This window comes from Pterocles gutturalis, unplaced genomic scaffold (genome assembly GCF_000699245.1).
Source record: "Pterocles gutturalis isolate BGI_N339 unplaced genomic scaffold, ASM69924v1 scaffold28546, whole genome shotgun sequence".
Lineage (NCBI taxonomy): Eukaryota > Metazoa > Chordata > Aves > Pterocliformes > Pteroclidae > Pterocles > Pterocles gutturalis.
In genome coordinates, this window is record NW_010103850.1 from 3,467 (window position 1) to 27,108 (window position 23,642).

The 23,642-nt window shown below is 46.2% G+C and overlaps 1 protein-coding gene across 1 annotated transcript in view; it reads left to right on the top strand.

Annotated features, from left to right (window-relative positions):
• GRHL1 (grainyhead-like 1 (Drosophila)) overlaps nucleotides 1-20,890 on the top strand; it is a gene marked incomplete at its 3' end in the record, with an annotated part of 21,371 nt that extends 481 nt beyond the window's left edge. The window contains exons 2-8 of the mRNA XM_010086871.1: nucleotides 2,758-2,828; nucleotides 4,352-4,742; nucleotides 5,531-5,607; nucleotides 6,426-6,582; nucleotides 7,088-7,199; nucleotides 8,177-8,271; nucleotides 20,732-20,890. Of these exons, the coding sequence (XP_010085173.1) occupies nucleotides 2,758-2,828; nucleotides 4,352-4,742; nucleotides 5,531-5,607; nucleotides 6,426-6,582; nucleotides 7,088-7,199; nucleotides 8,177-8,271; nucleotides 20,732-20,890 (1,062 nt within the window). The remainder of the gene's footprint in view (nucleotides 1-2,757; nucleotides 2,829-4,351; nucleotides 4,743-5,530; nucleotides 5,608-6,425; nucleotides 6,583-7,087; nucleotides 7,200-8,176; nucleotides 8,272-20,731) is intronic.
• Nucleotides 20,891-23,642: the final 2,752 nt, after the last annotated feature.

Consider the following 23,642-nt stretch of genomic DNA (forward strand, 5'->3'; position numbering starts at 1 on the left):
GCAATAGTTATGAAGAAGGAGACTTTGGAGCGTGTCTGTGTCTGAATGTAAATACACATGGAGAAAGAAACTTCTCTCCTTTTGCTGATGTAATCCCTGTTTTGGTGGGGCCATTGGCTTTTGCTGGGGCTTTGATGTGCTGCCTTAGTGTCAGCTGATACTAAGCTATAACTACAGATTTTTGGTGGTGTGTGGGGTGGAAATATCCACCTGAAGGAGTTGCTGTCTGCATCCCTTTAACGTTCAGTGAGCTTCATCTGCCGTAGCCTGTTAATCCTTTACAGCCACGGTTGTCTTCCCCAGCGTTCAGGGTCTTCTCGGAGACATGCGCCTTCCTGGGTCCTCACCAGTGAATCAAAGAGAGTCAAACGGATAACCTTCTCTTTTGTGTGGGACACATTCTGCTGAGCTTTCTTTCCTAAATACCAGAAGTCTAGGCCAGAGTAGTTGTCTCCAGTCCATGTCCAAGTCAACGGAGACCAGCAGGCATTTCTGGGCAGGGAGGTGTCCTGCTTCTGTTAGGTGCTTGCGTTGTGGTGGCCTGGCTCACTGGGTGGAGGTGCCTGTTTTTTTCTTTGCTGAGTGTGCAGGGAGGCCAGAAAGCTGACTTGGCTCATGTGCCTGATGTTTTGTCTTATGTCTTTTAGCACTTGCAAGCCTCAGTATGTTCTTCAAGCACAAAAAGAGGTGCCTGGTGCATACAGAACCCTTGCCTGCCCTTCTAGGAGTTGAATATGTCTTACATATCAAAATATTCTTGTAATGCTTAGGATGGAGATTAGTGCTCCACACGCACAACAAAATGCCGCAGACTCGCTGATGTGGATATTATTCAGATGGTTTTGTGAGAAAACTGGCTTTCTGCTTTGTGCCTGCACTTGCTGTGCTCCTGGAAAAAAAACCCCTAACACTTTAACCAGAATTATTTTAATCCCCAAAATCAATTTGGGTTTCTGAACCTGTAGATTACAAAGAGAATGTTGGTGTTGATCTTTCACGCTTGGCAAAGCAGAAGAGATTCGCTGTATGTTAATGTCTAATTTAGGGTTTCCTCTTATGTTTGGGTGTCAGTGGGTGTATAGAGAAATCAGTGGAAGAACAGGTATGCCGCACACTTGCGTGAAGCAAAATGGTGAGAGGTTGAAAGATTTATTGAGGGCTGTTATGGAGTAATGCTGGAGGGACAATGTCTAGGCCTTTCTAGTACACCCCCTCTGCAATATTAAAGGCAGCCGGTGAGATCACCTTCGTATATAAAAAAACCAAAAAACTCGAGTTGCTTGGTTTTGGTTTTTCTTCCATTTGATTAGTGGGCTACCCTGATGGCTCAGCTGTGGTTAATGAGGCCTTATGGGAAACAAATTTTTGATCAAAATCTAGAGTTTAGGAATATTCAATTTGAGGCCGAACACAGCTTGGAAGACCCTTGTTTTCCAGGGACTCGTTAGTGTTGGCCTCCTAGCAGTCTCCAGCTAGAGGTTCTCCAAATTTTGCTAGCTACCATGGAAAATCCAACAGTTCTGGTGTTACTGGAGATTCCAGGTTATGTAGAAGAGCCAGGACTGAGGTTTTAGTTGGGGGCTGTTTAGAGACATGTGCTGTTCGTGCAGGTGTGCTGTCAACCTTGGAGTTAGCAGTAGAGCAGTGATTCCCGGCATTACACCCACGCTGGCGAACATGGGCAGTATCTGAGCAGGCTGCAGCGAAGGAAGGTGGTAGGAGTTTACTCCTCCTTCCACTGCAAAGTGTTTACTCTGCTCATTCGGGAGGCATGAGGAGGGTGACGAAAGTCCTGGGCACCATGCGTGTGTTTGCAGAGGAGCCTGCGTGGACTTGCTACGCGCTTGAGGGGACCTGAGCACGGCGGGCTTGTGCCAGCAGTGGTGAGAGCTGTCAGGCTGGGAGGCTGGCTGTGTGCTTTAGTGAACCAAGCCACCACAGGTCAGAGTTCACCTTTTCTCTATGCCCTTGGCCTTGCGGCTCAGCCAGGAAAATGGCATGCATCTGTGTGTGGACTGGGTGGCTTGTGTGATCAGTGTGCAGTGTTTTCGGCAAAAATCCTGTCCGTTGTGTAAAATGTGAGGAGCAGTATTGAACTGCCTTGTCTTAAATCCAGAGCACTGGTGGCTGGCTTTTCTTTATAAAAACCTTTATAAAAGGTTTAATACAGTTTGGGCCAGCATGTTGTATGTGGCCATGCACAAAAATGAGCTGTAGCATCCCAATATACTTATCAAACCTGGTCCTCTCCTGGTCTGGAGATGCTGGTCTATGAGGAGAAAGGAAGGCCTTGAGTGGTTTGAGAAAGTGGCCTGCAGAGCACGTGTTCGTGGGGAAGGGGCTGTGGAGCAGTGTCCTTTTACAAGCCTTGAACTCATCCAGCAAGCTGAACCCTGCCAGCCTGCAGAGAAAACCTGCATGGTCAGCACAAACCTTGGGGGCTCTTCTGGTCCTGCTCACCCCAGCGCTGATGCTCTAGCATCACTTTTCCTACCACCTGGTGCTGGCAGGAGCCCAGGGCTGGCACAGCTGGCCAGGTCAGTGACACGGCGATCCGCAGGGCATCACCTGGGGCAGATCTGGCACTGCAAAGCCATGTGAACATCGGTCAAGCTGTGATGCTAATAATGACTGGTATCAGAGAGCAGTGCTTTCATTATTTGACCAAATGGCTGTGTTTGAGGAGCTACTTTTTTTTTTTTTTTTTTTTTTGTATGGGACGAAGAATGCAATTGTAGTATTTCTTGTATTTCACAGGTTCCAAGGGAGAGGAGATCTTCCACAGCTAAACCAGAGGTAGAACATCCTGACCAAGACCATAGCAAAAGGTATTAGTTTTTATTATTGCATGTCTGCTTGTCTCCCTTCCCTCCTAGACCACCAAAGCTGCTGAAGGAGAGTAACTTGCTGCACTGCAGCATTGTGCTGGAAGAGAAGAATTGTTTGCTTTTACGCTGTGCCCCAAATTCCTGTGCAGCCCCAGGAACAGGATGGAGATTGGACCATTATGTGGAGAGCTAGGGCCCAAACTGCTTCTTATTGCCGTCCATCTGCTTTCTATGTACTGGTGTCATACAGCTGGCGTGGCAAAAGCTGCTCTCTTTGACACTAGGCACAGCCTGGTAGCACAGGCACCCCTTCCCAATGGTGCAGAGGTGGCTGGTGACCCTTTTATTTTTGCATGCAGTTGCCTTAGTTGCTCACTGCTGATTTTGTTCTCAGGCACCAGCAGCATTGCTTCTTTGTGCATGGGCTGCTGGGAAGGACTTCAAAGTGCTTGTGATTTAGTTTTGGTTTTGTATTGTTTGTGGGCTTCTTTTGTATCCTCTGGAGTTCTGTTCTTTCTTCCTCTTCCTGCCCTCCCTTTCTTGTGCCTCCCAAGCAGAAGAAGATACTGATTAAGTAAATATTACAGATGGGAGGTTCATTCAAGACAGGCTTCCACTCCTACCATCCTTTTCCTTTGGATAGACTAGAATGCTTTAAGGACTCGAGGTGAGGTTTTGTGGTCTGGCTGAGCCGACTGAATGACTCATTTTTGAGAAGAGTGGTCTGGTTCCCAGCCATGTGTTCCCACTGCTCCCCTTGTACGAGCTCTGGACTTCCACTGACCCATAACCTAGCAGGAAAACAAGAAGTGGCTAGTTTTCTGCCATTGGAACAGGCCGAACTGGCTCATCAGGGGGAGAGGAGCATCAGAATTGGTGCAGGGGAGAGGGGAGGACCACATTGTGGGGAGGGAGAAAGTGAGGGCAGGCTGACTTGGTGGCTACTAGCTGTGAGGTCAGCTCAGCCCTAGATCTCAGTGTTGTCCTGGCACAAAAGAGCATGGTGGGGTGGAGAGTGTGAATTTATGCAAACCACTCCAGGGACTCTCAGTGTGGATTTTCTTGGGGGTTTGTGCATGAAAGGGGGGTGTAATTTCCCAGTTAGTGCTTCCTGGGTGGTGTGCAGTCCTAGGGCAGAGGAGCAGCAGCCTTGCTATTAGTCCTCCTCCCTCTGCCAAAGAGCAGCTTCATGGAGCCTGCGTGTGCCGATGCGTGGTGGAAAGGGCTTTGAAGCACTTAGTTTTGGACTGCTGTTTTCTAAGCAGTGAGGATCTGGGCTGTGAACCCTCACCCTTTGATCCAGGGTAATTCATCTCCAAGGTGGGGTTGTTAGCAGTGGGTGAGTTAGTTTTTGAATGAGTTTCTCAGCTTTTCAGGTTAAGATTGAGCTGTTCCGCCCAAGCGGGAGAGTTGGTATCAGCTGTCCTTGTCTAAAAGGCTGATGAGAAATATTTCTAGCTCTTGTTTAATGAGAAAATGAGCTGTATGATTTATGCATTATTTTTTTTCTTTGTCCTTCAAAGGAACAACATCCCAAATGTGACAGAACAGTCGCTCATTTCTGCTGGAGAAAACAGAGTCCAGGTTCTGAAAAATGTGCCTTTCAATATTGTCCTTCCACACACGCCCCAGATGGGCATGGACAAGAGAGGCCACCTTACAACCCCTGACACGACGGTCACTGTTTCGATTGCCACGATGCCCACCCATTCCATCAAAACGGAGACACAGCCCCATGGCTTTGCAGTGGGCATCCCACCGAGCGTCTACCACCCCGAGCCCCCCGAGCGGGTGGTGGTCTTCGACAGGAACCTCAATCCTGACCAGTTTAGTTCTAACACCCAGCCTCAAAACTCCCAGAGGCGAACGCCAGACTCCACCTTCTCAGAGACTTTCAAGGAGGGCGTGCAAGAGGTACCAAGAGAGGTAGTTGCTGTATGTGTGTGTGTGTGTGTGTCTTGATCTGGATGGAGGGATCCAGTTCCGCCTTTAATTGTTCCTTTTATGTGAGCCAGAAATCTACAGTGAATTAGGAATAAGACTTTCTCAGAGAGGTACATAAGTATAACTTGGTAAATAAAATCTACACAACATGAAATCATGAAAAGCAAATGACTAATCTTACCAGTGACAGAGCCTTTGGTTTGCAGTGTGGAAATAGTTATCTCAATCCACAGCACCAGGCTAGGTTTTGCAAGAGTTCAGCACCCTGCTGTGCCTTTGCAAGTACTGAGGTGAAGTGACTGTGTCTGAAAGCTTCCTTACTGCCAGTTTCTAGGCGTGGTGTGTGTCAGTGGAAAACAGTCGGTTTATTTAGGGGCCTTGAGTGAGAGTTCAACTTGGATGAAAATCCGTGGGTTTTGTTTTATAGTATCAACTGAAAACAACAGAGTAACTGTGTTTTGATTTTTAAGCCAGGCCTCAAGGAACTGTGTAGCTATGCCCTTTCTTTGAGATTTGGGAAAGCTTTAAAATGTTGCCCTAAGCTGATTCAGAAGGCTTGTGAAATGTTGTGCTTAGTTGACACCCAAAAGTTTTAGATTAAATCCCTGCTCAAGTGTCCTGTTTGCACAGACCAAAAATCAATTGTTATCTGATGATCAGTTTGCCTGCCAGAAGTTCTGTGGTAAGGGTATCTGCTTAATCTTGACCTTTCTTGTTACTGCTCTGTTAATTGTTGTTTTGTTTTGTGTCTACACCAGGTTTTCTTTCCTACTGAACTCAATCTCCGGATGGCCAACATGAATTCAGAAGATTATGTTTTTGACAGCATTTCTGGGTAATGCTTTAAGGCCTCTCTTTGCCTATATCCTGTTCTCTTATAGTTGTCCGTGAGCAAGCAGTACAGTTCATGCCCTTCTGTGCCAAGCCTCTGTCAGGCACTGGGGGGGCTGTGGATCTCAAAATCACAAAAGTACCTGCTCATTTTAATTTTACAGTTGAAAATCCTGCCTCTATCTTTAAGGAAAACTACTTTAGGGAAAACTACCTGCAGAGTTGGAAATAAAACCTCATTTCAGTTGCTGTCCTTGTAACAAATCCCTGTCTTATGGGAAGATGCGGTGCTGTCTGTCAGCTCTGTAGTGGTCTCGGAGGTGACTTCCAGCTGCGTCCATCTCCCTGGCCTGCTTGCCTTGCTCTCGCCATGCTGGAAATCTACAGCAGAAATAGGAAGCATGAAACTCATCTTAACTCCAAGGGAGGGGAATAAACTAGTTGTTCGGTTAGCTGCAGTTGGCCAAGAGGGAAGAGGAGAAGACTTTGGCCACTGAATGGTTTATTAGCTTGTGAATTTTAATTTAATTGCTAATAGATACTTTTCTGTTCGGTGGGAGCAGCTTGCTCTCTCAGCCTGAGTAGGGAGCTTCCAGTCTTGCCTGCTGATGTGACTTGGGATCTAGGTTGCCAAGAACTTCTCTTAAATGTTAATTCGTGAAGGAAATGGTTGAAAAAGGGGCTCATCCTGTTTTCCAACTTCCTTGCCTGTTGATGGCTTAGTGAGTCAATGACTTTGGAATTTCTCCAAATTAAATGTAGAACATTTAATTGGCTTTCCAGGAAAATGCCCTAGCAATCACTGCCCTCTTCACTCCGTAGGAATAACTTTGAATACACTCTGGAAGCCTCCAAGTCCCTACGACAGAAGCCTGGAGACAGCACAATGACATACCTGAATAAAGGTCAATTTTACCCAATCACGCTGAAAGAAGTCAGCAGCAGTGAAGGAATCCATCACCCCATCAGTAAAGTCCGAGTGAGTGGCAGCTCTTGTGGTTTTGTGGGAAAGAGGGTGTGTATAATGGTAGCCTTAAACTCTCCCAAAGTCCAGTAATCTGAACCAGAGCATCAGCACTAAGACCAGCTTACCCACTCTCTTACGTCAATGTTCGTTCCTTTGCTGTACACCTACTTCCAGACCAACCCATCCTGGCTCAGTCTGTTAAGAAGTGGTGTCAGCACTTGTGTAAAGGTGATGCAACACCTGGAATGAGATCCTTGAACTCCAGTTAGGAGAGCAGTTCTGCTCATCTCTGTTGATGACCCAGAAAGCGCTGCTCTCTGCCTTCCTGCTTGGCAGCGGTGTGCCAGGTATATTGTGGTGCGTCAAGTTGGAAAGCCTAAAGCAGAAAACCTGATACCAGGGAAAACTTCCAAAACAAATGTACTGTGTGGGCTTTTCTCTTTCGTGTGCTTGTTTGGGTTTTTGTTTTTGTTTGTTTGTTTCTTTTTAATCTTACCCCATCCCCCCCTACTTTCAGAGTGTCATCATGGTTGTGTTTGCTGAAGACAAAACAAGAGAAGATCAGCTCAGGCACTGGAAATACTGGCACTCAAGACAGCATACTGCTAAACAAAGATGTATTGATATAGGTAAGGAACACTTCCATTGCTAATGTCAAACTCCAAAACTAATTCCTTGGCAAGGTTTGGTTTTTCTGCTAAGCTTTGTTATTTTAAGGAGCCTTTGGATCATGGTCTCTTCTGTCTGTAGCTTTGCTGAAAGCTGAGAGAGAGCTGTTGATTGCTTACAGCTAGTGCTGTAGTTTGTAGGCCTCATTTAAGAGGCTGATTTTTGGAGGGCTTGGTTGGTGAGCAGGCTGCGTTTAGGGTTTTACATTGGGAGATCTAACACTCCCCTCCAAACTACAGTTGCTTTGGCATGTCCTGATACTTGTAGCTAAATCACAGCTTATAGACTCTGTGTCTGTCCTAAATACTCTGTTTCTTCAAAGAACAAGATCCTTTTAGAAATACCTTGACTCTAATGATCCTCCTTCCCACAACTTTGCTCACAACTGGTGTTTGGTGCATGTTAAAAAAAGAAAACACTGCAGATTTCCACTTGCCTCCAGACAAGGCTGGGGCTGGCTGGCTTCCAGCCTTCTCTGCCTGAAAGCTGGGTTGTACTCCTAGTCCTTTCCTTCTGTGAATAAAAGCAGGGATTAATCACTTGGCACTTAAAGCAGACGCACATGCAAATCTTTGTTTGTTATTGAAGGAGTTTTATTGAGAGCTTTTGCTCTTGCCATACAGGGTAGAGTTTCCCGCACATAGCAGCCTGTGGTGCAGGACGTGTGATATTTGGGATGTCTGCCTTTCTCATTGGGGTTTGTAGTTTGGAATTTCTGCTGAGTCCCTCATTTTCCTTCTTCCTCCTGTTTGTTGATTGGGTAATTTTTTTGTTTTCCTATGAGAACCATTTCCAGCCTTTTTAATGATCCATTCTTAAGTACATTCTTTGCCCCCAAGGGGTTGCTGAGGAGTTGCAGTTTCTGGCTGCTTTGTGTGATTAAGGACTCCGGGTGGTATCCCTCTTCCTCTCTCTCATGCATCCTCCCTTCTAACAGCTGACTACAAGGAGAGCTTCAACACCATCAGTAACATTGAGGAGATCGCGTACAATGCTATATCCTTCACTTGGGACATCAACGAGGAAGCAAAGGTGTGTGACCATGATTATATCTCCTGTCGTTTTAGCAGATTCGGGGACTGGGGGAGGGGAAGGGTGTGTGGCCTACCTGGTGATTAGCATGTAACAAGTTTGTTTATGCTCTTAAATTAGGCAAAACCTTCTGGCTATTTCTTAAGAGGGTTTGCATGTGCAACCCTGGAGAGCTTTGCCATGGCTTTAAGGTTCTTGGCAGAACTGCCTACCTGACAGACAAGTACTGACAAAAGGAAGCGCTGAGCGTTTCCAGAGCAGATGAAGTGGTGCAGGAGGTGTGATGGAGCGCAGCTGGTATTGGCAGGGAGCACAGTCTCTTGGAGGATCCTGGTAGGAGGTGGGGGACGGCTACTGGGAGATTTGGGGCTGTGGCAATGGCCTTGCCTTTAGCAGAAGAGGAAGTAGCTGCTGTCATTGAGCTCCCAAAGCATGCATTGCTGAAACCACTCATCCCAACACCCAGTGACCCATTTCAAGTTAGAGCAGCCTCTTGGTGAACTCTGGTTTGATCTTTTTTCAAACTGTGGGCACTATGGTAGGTGTGTAAGAACAGGCAGCTTCTCTAGCTAGTAGCTAACTGCAGCTATGTGAGCCACTCCAGCTTTTGAAAAAGGCCCATGTATCTTCTGGGTGCCCGGTCAGGGAGTGGAGTGATCTCCATTCCAAAGGCATTTACCACCAATTTGTTGCTGGAGTCAAAGTGCAGGAGTTCTCTTTGGAGAGTTTTGTTACTGCCTGGGTTTTCATTAAAAGTCGGGAATGGTTTCCTTCGATGTTTGGAGGCTGGCTGTTCTCTTGCTAGTATGTCATGTGGTAGTCACCACTGTCATGGGGAAAACTACTGGTGGCTGCAGAGTGCCATGTCTCAGGAAAGCCCTAGCTTGGGGTACATAGGGGCTCTCAGCAGATAATGCAGAGGTCCTTCTCTGTAGCTGTGTATGCCACTGTGCTCTGCAGGAGGCACAAGGGATGGTGTCACAGCACAGAGCTCGCTGTCACCATGAGCTTTTCTCTGGGAAGCACAAAAGCTTTGGAGAAAAGAGAGAGGGAGGGGCTGTGTGGGGGATACTGTTGGGTTTTGGCTCTGTGGGAGAAGTTTGAGATGCTTGGTAGGCAGCAGCAAGGAGCTGTGTGTGCTGCTGATGAGAGAAATTTCTGCCTTGTGGCATGCGTGACATCACTTTTGAGGCTGGTGTTGGATGCCAGGCTTCCCTGTTCACCAGATTTGGCCTCATTTGGGTTGAGAGGGATGGCAGGGAGGGTCTTACCTGCTGGAGGATGCTAAAAGGTTGATGTGGTTTTTGAAGCATGAAGCGCTTTGCTGTGTGAGCAAACAGATGAAGCTTCAGAAGGGCTGTCAAATGACACAGGAGGTATTCCCAAAATGGTATCCTGCTGTCATAGCCAGTCTAACCTTGTCCCGTTCAAGGAACTCTGGTAATCTGTGTCTGTGAGGTGATCAAGGGCTTAGGATTTGCATGCAAGTATGGATCATGGAGACACAGTGATGATTTCAGGTTCCGAAGGAGTCAGAAGCACTTGGCAGCTCTGCAGCTGCCTCTCTGCTGGCTGAGCTGTTCTACAGCAGTGGGGACTGACTGCTAACCCAGGAGCAGCGCTTAGAGCTGGCGCTGAGAGCCCCGTGTTTGCCCCAAGGAAGGCTGTCCCTTCCCACCAGGTGACAAAGCCCAGCCCTGTGAAGCAGGTGGTTATTGCCCAGGTGATCTGCAGACCCCTGAATGAGTAGTTTCAGTCCATAGTGAAATTGTCAATAGCAGCTTGAAGAGGTTCAGCTCAGGGCTGAACTTCATGGGATGAGGTGGTGCAGGAAGGTATGACCTACACTGGTTTTGCAGCTCCGTACCTCCGGATTCACAGTCTTGGTGTGTGAGATCCATATACTTTGAGTATCGATTTGTATGAACCTGCAGACAGGACTGTTGATACCAAGAGTGCAAGCCTTGGCTCCTGGGATCAGAAACATTAAGACAAAAATACTCTGGACTTCAGTGTTCAAAGAATGGGCATTTTTAGCAAGTGCCCTGTGTGTTTAAGCATCTGTTTTACTTTATTTTCCCCTGAGTGGATGCATTTTGTCAATGGTTGGATTTCTCACCAGTAGAGGTGCAGTTCTTTCTCAACTCCTGTGATCTTATCGGGAGATGCCTGAGCCAGTTTCAACAATTTTTATTGCATGGTTCATTTACCTTGCATGCTCTCTATTTTCCTTCCCCTTCACCCCCTCCTCAACAATAGTCTTGAAGTATATGAAGAGAGCAGGCAATAGAGAGCTGAGTTTCTGATGCTACAGAAAGTCTTCCATAGTAATAAATATAGTGTCATATGTTTAATAACAGCAGCAGTGTTGAATAGATGATATGTTTAACCAGCCAGCAGGCTGTGATTATTAGAAGCTTGCTTCCTGAGCCCTGAAGTTACCTGGACCAGACCCGAATGATTCTTTTGGGGTTGCTGCTTCTCCCATTTCCCTCTTGCTCCCAGTTTGCTGTGGGAATGATTTGGTCCTGTGCAGCAGTGTCGAACAGGAGGTCACGAGGTTCTGTGTCTGGGGTTTTTGATGTAGTTAATAATTTAGGTACCCAGGGCTTTGTGTGTGTATTTGATTTAAGGGAGAAACAGCATTTTATCACAAGAAGTTGCCCCTAGCAGCCCTGGGACCAGGTACTTGCCCTTCTCGTGCTAGCCCTCATTGTGAGGATGTACAGGAATATCAGATCTCTGCCACTTTCCGTGCAGGAGGGTGTTACCTGCCTGGGAGACTGCTTTGCCAGTCCTCCTTGAGGCACTTCGGGATTTTGTAAAATAAAGCTTTCTGCTGAAGAAACAGTTTTCAGGCAATATGAATCGTGCTCACTCTGTAACAAGAAAATTGTGTGTATTTGCAGCTGCAGAGTTGGGGGATGGAAAGGATGTTTGAGGTGCCTTCAGCAACCAGTAGCATTGTGCTGGGAGAGCTGAGGGCTACTCTGGGGCTTGGGATTCCAGATGCAGCAAGCAGGTCTGGCTCTGCGTGGATGAAGTTGTCACACAGCTGGCTGCGTTGGTGTGCTGTTTGTGAGCCCACGTGTGCAGAAACCAGGAGTGTTTCATGAACGGCAGATGCTTCCTCCTCTGGGACCAGGCAGTGTCGGTGGGATTTGGAGCAAATGCTGAGTGCTGCTTTCTGGCAGCTCCTCTCTGCCCTCTTCTGTTGCTTTGGGACATCACAGGAGCTGCTAGAAGTGGCTACGCTGTGGAGTAGTGGTGGGCTCAGTATTCTCTTGGGCATGTTCAAGCTGGAAAAGGACCCAGGATCCAAAACCTCCTTGCTCTGAGACAGTGAAGGAAGCTGAGGGTGGGGTGGAACAGACTGCCCTGCAGGGCTGCTCCTGGGGCTGGAAGGAGAGCGAGGATGGGGTAGAAGGATTGACAGGAGACACTGCGGAATGGGGAAGTGGTGATTCTAAGGGGCTTCCAGGCATCTGTTAGAGGTGTGACAGATCAGGGGAGGGGAAGAATTGATGAGGAGGCAATCATGCTTTGTGAGGAGAAAGAGGGAGATGATTAACTGGGAAATTAGTTGATGTGAGTTGTTGAATTGGATATTTAGGAAAGCCAGCACACCTTCTCAGTCAGGAGCCATCCTGGCTGGGTGGAAGTACGGTCTGATGAGTCTGACAAAGATGTGTAGCTGATATTCACTTGCATGCAATGGGTAATGCTGGAGTTACCCTGAGGCTTGTGGAGACTTCAAACAGTTTCCCACCCTGTCCCGGACGATGTCTGCTGTGTTGGGCCAGACAGTCAAGGTGGGGTTCTTCTCTTGTGAACAGATTTTAGATGTCTGAACAAAAGCTCGTCATCTTTTGCTTCTATGACTTTATTAGGAACAGGGTGTTAAGAGCTGGGATGCAGCTTTCTCTGGAGATGCCTGCCTCTCCTTGTTGTCTGAGCAGGCTTGGCCGTCTTTAAAATCAGGGGATTTTAAAGGTAGCAAAGAGGAATCCTGTCCCTGCTGCCCTTTTTGTGTGTTTGATCTCTGTATGTCAACTGGGAGAAGCATTCATAGGTTCAGGTCGTGAGGCTGGAAGCCACCTCTACCCAGGTCTGCACAGGATGCCTGGTTCTCCTTCTCCTGGTTGATAACTGTTAGAGGTCTTTTAGTGAAAATTGCCTCCGTGCATGGTTAAATGCACATCCCTTTCTAGAGTTTCCTGCTACTCTGTTCATAATGTTGGCCATTGTCCTGTTGCCTCTGTTGTGTTACCCGTTAGGCTGTGAAGCAAATTCTCTATCCCTTAACTCTGGCCTGGGGACATGGCCTGCTCTCAGGTCAGTGGCAGTTGAACAATCTGGACAGATTGGTTTCTCCAGACTTAACTGGCTTTGCTGGATCCTGCTTTGCTCAAATCTTATCTGAGCTCCTGCCTGGTAGAGCAGGAGCGTTGGGGCCTCATGTCTGAACAGGGTGAGTTGTTGTCTGCACAGTGATCGCATGAGCCTCTTTGCCCCATTTTTGTAGTCCTAATAGTGCAAGGACCCTGCTGTCGCGCTGAGGCACCCCTTCCATGCTTGCCAATGGGGCCCTTCTGAAATGTAGTGTTGCTTCCAGCAGCTCCCAGAGAAGGGCCCCCGTGGAGGTCTTCTGTCTGGCTTGCTTTAGGCTAGATGGTGGGACTGTAGCCAAAAATGATGTCACTGCACATTAAGGGCTCTATTGTCCTCCCACTCCTTCCCTCAAAAAAAAAAAAAAAAGGTATTGTAAGCCAGATGCTCTGTGTGAAAAGACCCTTTCTACTAAAATGGGATACATGGTGAGGGTGTAACAGGGGTATTTAGGGTTGGAGAACACTGTGGTAGAGCTTTTTGCTGTCTTTCCACCAAAGGGAAGGTGCTTTTAGGTGATATCCTGAATGACAGCAATAAAACAGTGCTGCTTTTTTTTGTCCAAGAAAGGCAGAACAGTCCTGTGTTAAGATCATTTACGGATAATTTGGGGTGGCCTTTTGGGGCAGCATATTGGGCAATGAGGGTGGTCTTCTGGCAAATCCTCATGTGTGTTGACTGAAGTTCTTGGGCAGCTTTTCTTATGCAGATGAGCTCAATTTTTGGAGAGGGTGGATCTCTTGCTACAACTTGAAGAAATGCTGGGCTGTACGCCACTGATTTATTTTAAGAGTTTATTCTAGTATAATCCTCGCTAGGTTTTGATTGATGAATATTGCATGCATATATATGGATGCCATTGTAATGAAACAGCAGTCATATGCCTCATTAAAGAAGGTGTTGCCACCTTCAGCAGCGTTGAGGAGGTACAGGTTTGTCTAGTTGGAAATGAAACTATGAAATGTGATGAGTCAAACATACTTAAAGGAAAGAGATTGGTTTGAAGCCAAGGCTACACACCACAGGTTCTTTGAGGCACAAGTACACACAGCCTGTGTAGCAGTGACATAGGAAAGTCATAGCAAGCATTGCTTACCTGCCTCTTAATGCAGACCTCTGCCTACTCTGTCTTGAGTTTTCTTAAAAACAAGCATGTGTTGCCCTTGATTTGAAGCATTACAAATTAGAAGCAGGTTTTCAGCTCACAGTTTTTCTTCAGAACTTGTTGTCCCAAACTCTACCATCCATCTGGTCTTCCAACCAACTATGGAGCTCACTGTGTGCTTCTTAAAGATGAAAGAAAAATCTTACTGATGTGAGCTTTTCTATAGAGAAAACTGAGAGGTGACTTTTTTTTTCATTCCTTTTATATCTGATGGCAACACTTCCTTTTTCAGCTGTTTTTGTGCCTTTGTAGACTTAATTCTTTCAATTTTGTGTTGGTTTTTTCATTGTTTGTTTTGGAATTTGGTTTGTTTGAGGAGGGTGGGTTGTTTTTGGGGGTGTTTTTTTGTTTGGTTGGTTTTTTTAACATATTGCCACTTTTTTTGCCAAACTGCTGTTTTTACTTTCTTTCCAACCGACCCAACAAAGGCTGACACCTGGCCCCGCACCTTTACCTTATCAGAGCGTGGGGTGTGAGGAAGCATCGGTAGGACTGGGAACCTCTGTCCCTGGGTTTCCCACGTGTTGTGAGAAGAGACATTCCTGTATTTCCTTGCCTGAGAACAGGTTGGAATAACAATCAGTGTTGCTCTTTGTGAGCAGGAATATGTATTTTCCTTTCATTACCATTCATTTTTGGTTTGTTGATGGAGTGAACTTGCTAGGAGGATGTTCTCTTATCCGGGGTTGGGTCATATTTCCCACTCAGCATTCCTTGGCGTGGTGTGGGACCCGTGATGTGTTTTGTGTCAGTCACCCAAATTGGGCTTTGTAGGCTTGAATGCAAACGAGCTTCCCTGGGCTGTGAGCAGGACGGTGCTGGGTCTGGCTGAGCAGAGCTGGAACGGATGCGGCACCATCGCACGTCTGCCAGACAAACCTTATTTGGAGCATCCGATCCCAAAGGCAGGAGGCGGCTGGGGAGCCCACAGGTGCATGAGTTGCCCAATTTTTTTTATCTCCTTTTTCTGGCTCACGTCCTGCTGATGCAAAACCTGTGGTACATGTGGGAGGTGAAGAAATGAATGTGAGAGCAGTAAGATTAGCCACCTCTCAGGTGATCTGTACCAAGCCTTTTTTTTTTTTTTTTTTCCTTCTTGTTTTAAAGACAGAACAGTCTTCCCAGCGCTGCTTTCTTAGGACATGCCTTCGTGGATGTGTGCGGGCAGACCTGTGCTTGCCCTGCCTGTACTCCGAGCTGCCTGGCCATGACCCAGCGCCAGTCCTGGAAGCCATGTAGCTGTGTTAGCACAACGCGGTGCCCTGCCTGACAGCTCTAGCTCTGCCTCTCAGAAGGTCTTGGAGCTGTGCTGGTGTAGTTTATAAGGCTTTTGGGCTGGAGGTGGCTTGCATCCAGCCAGCTTACAGCACAGATGAAGTACGTTAAGGCCTATCTTGTAGACATCCATGTGGATAAATCTTTATAAAAGACCTTTTATTTCCCCCTTTTATGTTTATATTTGTCCAAGCCTTTAGAGAAACCACATGCATTCAGCCATCAGCATTTAAATAACAACCTTTGAGCTTCCGGGTAACTTTTCAGTAGTGGAGGGCTGATAAATGAGTTCTTTGTGGAATTTGGGCCTAGGGCTGCTCCTTCAGCTAGCCAGCAAGGAGTGCTGTGATCGAATGGCTGCACGCCCCTGAATTGCACAATTGCACACGCGTCTGCGGGAGGCCAAGCAACCTGGCTACTGCTGGGCTTTGCTTTGACATTCCCAAAATTCCACTGGGGCCTGGCGTTGGTGAGAGCTGTGTAGCTTCCCACTTCCTAGTGCTGGATGGTGCATGTCTTGATTCTGCAACGGAGTCTGTGCATGCAGAGGAGGAAGAAATTGGCTTTGTGTCCTCTGGTCCATACCCAAGCCCTTCTATTTAGGTCTGATGGATCCTTTACCTTATTTGTTCCTCTGGTTTTTAATCTGCTGTTGTAGCTTCAAAGGCTCTTCTTCAGATTAGTTCGGTTGAGGGTTTCTATGACCCCTTTGTCCTGCAAAAAGTGACAATAACACGTAGATCAAGTCAGCTGTGCAGTGGCTGCTGCCTTCCCTGGCCAGAGACCACAGGAGTGGCCTTGCTACTCTGAGGGAAAGGAAAGCAAAGACACAGCGTAGGTCCAGTGGGTCCTGTTGTGCAAGGGCTGCGTGTGGCCTGGGGCTGATCTGCAAGTAGGATTTGCAGTGGTCGGTACACAGGTGAGACACTGCCTTTGTGTTGGGGAAGTGGTCCCGAGATACTGGAATCCCTTTGCCTAGTGTGTCTTGGGCAGGATGGTGAAATTATTTAGCCAAGGTGAAGAAAAACAGTATCCGACTGCATTTCCTGGAAAGAAGCTCGTTGCAGTTTAACCTGTCCTTGGTTGTTGTGTTGTAGACTGCAAACTCTGTATTGTGTCCAAACAAGGTAATGCAAAGTCAAAAGCATCCTGGCAATTTTAAGTTGAATAAAACATTAAAAAGAGAGGCTTCTACCTCTTTTTAACACTAGTAAGTAAAATTTTACCTGAATTCTGAAAAGGAAAGGAAATACCCAATGGTCTTGGATTACTGAGTCTTCATCCTCTGGGTAGAAAAATATAATGGAGCATAAATATGAGGAGGTGAATTCAATTTACCTGTCATCTCTTGGAAAGAAAGTCATGGGGAGCAAGGTGATCAGAATAGTCCCAGATTTGTCTGTGTAGAGTCTTATCCAGAATGATATCCAAGAATTTGCATGATGGAGAGACCTGTTCTGCGGCCATTACTGCAGGTATTACCCTTGCCTGTGTCTGCTGGGGACTGGCCATATCTTACAGTGAGCTAATACCCATCTGAGTTGCTTGCCATTACCTATGGCAATCCCAGACGTTGTTGATGTGTACCTGTATCTTGCTCCTTTTCAACTTTGCAGTGAGTCAGAAGAGGCTGTACAAGGTGACATTTAATCTGAAGCTGCTGCATATGTAGCCTTTGGACTAAATAAAAATTGCTGGTGCTTTTTGTGTGACAAAAGAGCACGGCGTCCAAGATAAACCGAGGAGAAGAGATCTGGGTATGCAAGCCTTCATTTAAAAAAGGCATCTTTCATCTCGCTGACAGTGAGGTTCCTGCAGCGCTTTGATTGCCCTTTAATTATGCCTGTTTTTCCTGGTTTGTTTGAAAGGCAGATCTTGTTAGAAAAAGGTTCTGTGTGGAAAGAACTTGGCTGTCTCTGCTGCCCTTCCTTGAGGGCACACAGCAGAGCTGCCAGATTAATTTTTTTTCCTCTGCATTATTAAAATGGAAGATGGTTTCTCATAGATTTGAGTGTAGGCACGGTGTGTTTCTCCTGAGTTAGGTGAGGAGTGGTCGAGTGGTTAAAGCAGGGTGGGAAGTCATGAGGTCTGGCTTCTTCCCAGGCCGACTTCCAGTGTGATCCTGGAGGAGGTGCTTTAATCCTTCTGCCTTCAGCCTTTCATTGTGTGCAGCTGGGCTGCTGCTCATCTGCCCCAAAGGCTGCAGGAAAGCCAACCTGGTGTTGGGTGGAGGAGGACCCAGAGCATGCTGGGATGAACATCACCAGATGTGGGGGTCAGCAGCTCATACCAGCTCACAGGTTTCATGCTGTTTGGTGTTTTATCTGAAAGCCTGCTGTTGTGGAGCCATTTTTCTTGATGAGAATCTCAACTTCCATTAATAATAACTTTTAATGCATGAAAAAAAGGGAAATAAAGCCTTACTTCGGTTGGAGAGAAAAGCCTGGAAATATGATTCAGATATATACTAAAGGCTTAAGCGCCAAGCAAATGAAATAACTTGTGAACAGGTTTATAATCCTTTTAGAAAATCTCAGTTCTAAAGAAAATTTTGGTAACTTTTGAGGGCTTGACTCATGTTTGTAAGTGCAGGGGCTTGACAATGCTCTATTTTTAAGTGCTGTCTTCATGTTGAATTTTGGGTGGTGAGATGATTTTTTTTTTCTTTTAAAGTAACAACAAATCTTAATATAGCTGAGAATGCGGAACTGCCCTTAGAAAAATAGGTTGGACACATGAAAAGGAATCTTGCTCAGCAGGCTGAAGACGCAGAGCAGCTTCTGCGGTTACGTTTTTCTTTCTTCTGGCAGTTTTGGGGTGGGGATGTAGCTGGCGCAGTCACTCAGCCTTATGTTTCTTTTCAAACGCAAGTCAAATCTTCCTGAACAAAAAGCACCTGGTTGAAACTGTTTAGCCCAAACTGTAAGAGCTTTTTGCTAAACCTCTTGTTTTTGTGGAACTTGAGGCAACCTGACATTGCTCAAAAATAGGAGTTACAGGGTGGGTAGGGAGAAGTAGATGATCTTTTTGAACTGAGGTGGCTTTGTACGAACAGAAGACATGCTGGCTCCCTGTTGCTTCAGAGAGGTGATTAGGTTTTTGTTGTCATCTCCTGCCCAGAGTCCCAAAGATTTAAATAGCATGAAAATGAAATCAGCTGCTTAAAGCCAAAGCTAATCAAATGAGGAGACTCTGAAGTAGGACGATAATCTTGTGACACTGCTTGCTAGGAACTGGTGGCTGATGCTGCATGTTGAGTCTGCTGGTGTCCAGTGGTGTGAAACTCTAATGAGGGATTTCACAGAAATTTTGAGGCTGTGATGGACCTGCTGGCATGGCTGCTCAGGCATGTTTTCTTAAAGAATGCGGTCATTTCTTCACACAGAAATGAGAGTTGTGTGTGAATATTCAATGTGGGTAAATAAATTTAAAATTTTAATTTAAAATGTAAAAATATGCAAACACCAGAGTTGAGGTTCTTTTAATAAAACAACCCCTCTGCTCAGGGAACACAATTATTCAGGCTGTGCATACACCTGATTACCTAGCTCTGAAGCTGGTGAAAGCAACTCTTCAAACTCCTTGAAGCTTTCCCCCAGGGTGTGCCAGTGCTGCAAGCAAAATGCCCTTGAAAAGTCGAAGGTAGCAAAAAGGGAAGGGGGTGGATAAAAGCTCTAGCAAAGCCATCCTTTGGGTTAGTCTGGGGAAGTCTGAGAAGAGAGAGGAAAATTATTTTAAAATAGTAATAAGCTGCGGTTTGGAATGTCCTTTCCAAAAAAGCCATCTTGCAACAACAGGGGTTTGGGATGCTGGGATGCAGGCTGGAGGGTGAGCAGGCATTGAGCTCACCTTCACTGCTGCTGTCCCTGCGCCTCGTCCTGGCTTGGGCCACTGCAGAGCAAGCAGTGGGGTGGCCGGGGCTGGGCTTCTGCCGGCATGCCGCTCTGGTGTGAGTGAGATGTTGTTTCATACGGCTCAATGTCCCTTTACATGAGTGTGACTTGGTGGGGGTGTTGCTGGCTCTGTAGAACAGCACCAGCGAAGGATGGGGACTGTTTGCCAAGCTGGTGCTCGCAGGGGCTGCAAGAAGTGGCATGTGAATCTTGACCATTCAGAGAAGTTATTATGAGCAAAGATGCTTATCTAAGCTATTCATTTTTTGTGTTGTTTTTGTTTTCCTCCCAGGCTTTCTGTACTACTGTGTTATGTATGGTAAAAAAAAAAAGCTTATATCCCTAATCTGGTGGTAGTTATTACATTTCCATTTCCCTCTTCTGTTAAAATTAGTAAGGGATGTTGCAGAACCTGTGGGATGAAGCCTGTGATAAGCACTTTGCAAAACCACAAATCCAGCCCAAACCCCATAGCTTTTCAAAACCCACCTTGAGACTTTGCAACAGCAGGACGGCTCCGGGAGGTGGCACTCACTCACTGCAGAGATTGTCGAATGGGTGCTTTGTGGTAGTAGCACGATAAGTGAGCAGTCAGGTGGTGGAACAGTATGCCTGCAAAATCTCTGGCAAGGTGCTTCTGGCTCCCAAGGCTTTAATTTTTTTTTTTTTTTAGCAGTGGGTTCCTAGCTTTATTCTTGAGGCAGAGAGGAGAGTAGCCACTGCAGGTCTTGGTAGCTCATAAATTCCTGGTAATTAATTGTTGCAGCTTTTTCTGAGACGTGGCAATAATGAGCATTGTCTCGAGTAAAGCCTGGCACACAGCAAGCCCATGTTCTGGATACAAAATACTCTGGTCTGTCTGTTCATATCTACACAAGGATATTTCTCCCTTCTCTTAAGCAGCATTGGACTTGTTCTTTGGTGTTTGGGGTTTTTCAGGCAGTTATGAAAATGAAATTAGATATGTTCAAAATCACTCTTAATTAGTTTTCCTCATAGTTCAATTTTTAAATTGGAATAATGAAAATATTACTCTCCCTTTTAATCTCAATATCAACAGGGTATTGTACGTCTTACTGGGAATATTCAAAATAGCGTTCATCTTTTTATGTGTAAAGCCCAGAAACTTTCACTGAAAAAATGCCATTATTCCTGTGTTTAAAGATAACGTGCTGCCTAATACTTTTTGAAAGCTTTTAGTATCATTTACAAAAAACCAAAACAAAACACACACACACACACAAAAAAAGCCCCAAGTAGTTTCAAGCCTGGGCTGTGCTCACAGCAGCTTATGTAAAACTCATGGAAAGCTTTGTTTTAACTTGCCCAAAGTAATGTAAATGTTTCGAAGCATCATTTTGTTCTTACCAAGATGGCAAAACACTGGGCAGTAAGGATTGGGTGTAGGAGGATTCCTGTTGCTAGAAGTTTGACATTTGAGATCTCTCAAGTGGAAATGTCTGGGAAAGAAGGGTGGAGTCTTCATAAAATTTGGAGAGTTTGTTGAAATTCATTCTGGACAAAGTGGCCTTGTCCCCTGTAGTGGCTTATACAGAGAATTAAGAATGTCATACTGCTTCTTGGGGATTTTACCTGATCTCTCAGAAGAAAGAAGGTTGTGCTTGTAGTGGCAAGGACCAGCGTTTAGGTCTCAGCACTCACCAAGTAGTCACTTGCTCAGTGGCCAGCCAGGAGTCTGTGTGTCACTACTGATGGGTGCTGCTTTCCTCTTCTACAGGTTTTCATTTCTGTGAACTGCCTCAGCACAGATTTCTCCTCTCAGAAGGGAGTTAAAGGCTTGCCACTGAATCTTCAGATTGACACCTACAGCTACAATAACAGGAGTAACAAACCTGTCCACAGGGCCTACTGCCAGATTAAAGTCTTCTGCGACAAGGTAAGGTTGGGTCAATGTGCCAGTGACCCTTTGGGAAAGGCTGTTCCACAGCTTAGCAGCTTTTTTTTTTGTTTTTTAATAATTCTGCCACTTCCTATTTTGGCTCACTGAAAACTCCCGTCTATATTCAGCCTTTGCAAGGGAAAAATTTCAACCCCTTCTATTTGGCTCATAGACGCTATGATGACCTCAGATAAATTTGCTGCTTTCAAAATGCTGGAGCGCTGAGAAGTGTTCCTGAGCATTGACTTTGGAGAAAGGTCAGTCAGTGACAGAAGACTGGCTGTCGGTACTCCAGACACTGGAAAGCCCTGCAGAGTGCCTTCAGTAGGGAGAACTCATTGCAATCAATTGGAGTAAGTGGAGGCTAATCTTTTGTCCAAGCTATATTGTGCTGGTCCTCTTACATTTCCTAGTATGTTCTTGCTGTGTTTGTTATTAAAAAAACCAACAACTTGCACATCTTGTGAACAGAAAATGTTGCTGTTTTCATTGTGCTTGTGTGAGACACAGCAGCATAACAAAGCCCATTTACAAGCTGGATGGGTGCTGTAATTTGACTGCTCTGCGTAGTGCATTTAGCACACGGAGTATTAGCACCTTTCCCAAAGACACTGTTCACCTGAAGCTGTGAAAGAAACACAGCAGGAGCTGAGCTGAAACAGTTTTAAAAGCTTAACTGAGTTTGCGACAAAAGGACGTTTTCCCAGTATTTGAAACCTGTTCCTATCAAAACAGTCTTTTAAAAGACCAGAGCAAGTAATGTGCAGTGTTACTATTTCCAGAGCAACCAAGATCTTTCTAGGCTGGAATGAGTGCTGCTCAGACTTTCCCAGGCCATCTTTTGATCACTGAACCACTCTGATGTCCTATTTTGCTGGCATCCTGCTTGCTTAGGGCCTCTCATCCTTTGCATGCAGGACTGCATCTTCATCACATGGACTCTTTGTGAGTGAGATCTCAAATACTTCTCTGTACAGTTGCAGGTCTGAGATGGGCTCGTGGCCCCCACTCAAGTGCTGTGCTGTCTTTGCGCCGGTCACATACTGTGCAGTCTTGCCTTGTCGTTATCCCTCAGGACACTACTGCAGAGATTCATCTCGTGCACCATTGCTCTGCCTCCACTTACCTCCCAAAATATATGGAGCCCTCCCTCTACAGTCTGCCACTGCTCTGCTGTAGTATCCCATTGACCCGTCCTGCCATGTTTTATTGTCCATCTATCTGCTTTTAAACAGGCCTCTCTGCTTTCCTGCATGGTTGGGAGAAGCTGCCTGTAGCTGCTGGCTAGTGTAGAGCTACTTAGTCATCTTCCTTCAAGTGCCTCCTGAGATGCCTCCTGTTGTGATGAGTTCTGCAACAAATTTAGCAGGGAGTAAACAAACGCTCACCGGAGCTGTCTGAAAGACTTGCCAGTAAGCCTCAGAGGCATGGATCTTACAGGCTTTCTTCAGGCCTTTTTTTTTTTTCTTTCTTTCTTTTTCCTCTTCTAAAATGAGACTGAGACAAGTGTGTCATTTAAAGCTCCTTTGTTATCTGGGAGTCTTGTGTGTTACCAGCCTGTGTTCTGTATAATACCAGTGAGTGGAGACTTGCTGCAGGGGAGGTGAGATCTTTTACTCGTAAGTTGTCTAGTCAATTACTGGCACTGTGCTGAAATTACCGACAGGCTTGTGCCACTGCTAGTAAGACAGATCGGTTAATAAAAGGGCAGATGTAGCCAGTACATAACTTAAAGGAAACCATTTGAGTCTATACCATAAATTTCAGGAAATCCGGTAGCAGAGCAATGCCAGTGAATCTTTTGTTTTCCTTTGGGATTTTAGCCTTTTCTTATACTTTATTCCTCCAGATACTTTGCAAATTGGACCTGAATTAAAAGGGGAGGGAGAGGAGAAGATTACATTTCTATATTTAATCTGACTGTTTGTTCTGTGAACATGCAGCCAATGCAGAGGTTGGTGCCCGATGATTCTGCAATTTGCATTTGTAGAAATGGTGTTGAAGTTTGCTGCCTTTCAGATCCGGGCTGGGTCCAGCAATGAGAGCTGCAGACAGAGGCCAACAAGCTGAATACTGTTTGTCGCTGTATTGAGTCAAACTCTGTATTGAAATGCTTGTTAGAGGCACTGGGCGAGTGCTCCTGTGAGCAGACCTCTCTCCTTGCAGCTGCAGGTGCTGGCTCATTGTGGTGGGTTGACCTTGGCTGGATGCCAGGTGCCCATCAAGCTGCTGTATCACTCCCCTCTTCAGCTGGACAAGGGAGAGAAAATAGACCAAAAGGCTTGTGGGTCAGGATGAGGACAGGGAGAGATCACTCACCAATTGCCATCACAGGCAAAAACAGACTCAACGGAGGGAAATTTAATTTATTGCCTGTCAAAATCAGAGTAGGATAATGAGAAAATAGAATAAAATCTTAAAACACTTCCCCCCACCCCTGCCTTCTTCCTGGGCTCAATTTTGGTCCTGATTTCTCTACCTCCTCCCTCCCAGCAGTGCAGAGGGACAGGGAATGGGGAATGTGGTCAGTTCATCACACGTCTCTGCCACTCCTTCCTCCTCACTCCCTTCCCCTGTTCTAGTGTGTGGGGCCCTTCCCATGGGAGCCAGTCCTTCACAAACTGCTCCACGTGGGTCCCCCATGGGGTCATGAGTCCTGCCAACAAACCTGCTCCAGCTTGCGCTCCTCTGTTCATGGGCCACAGGTCCTGCCAGGAGCCTGCTCCAGCACAGGCTTCCTCCCTGGGCT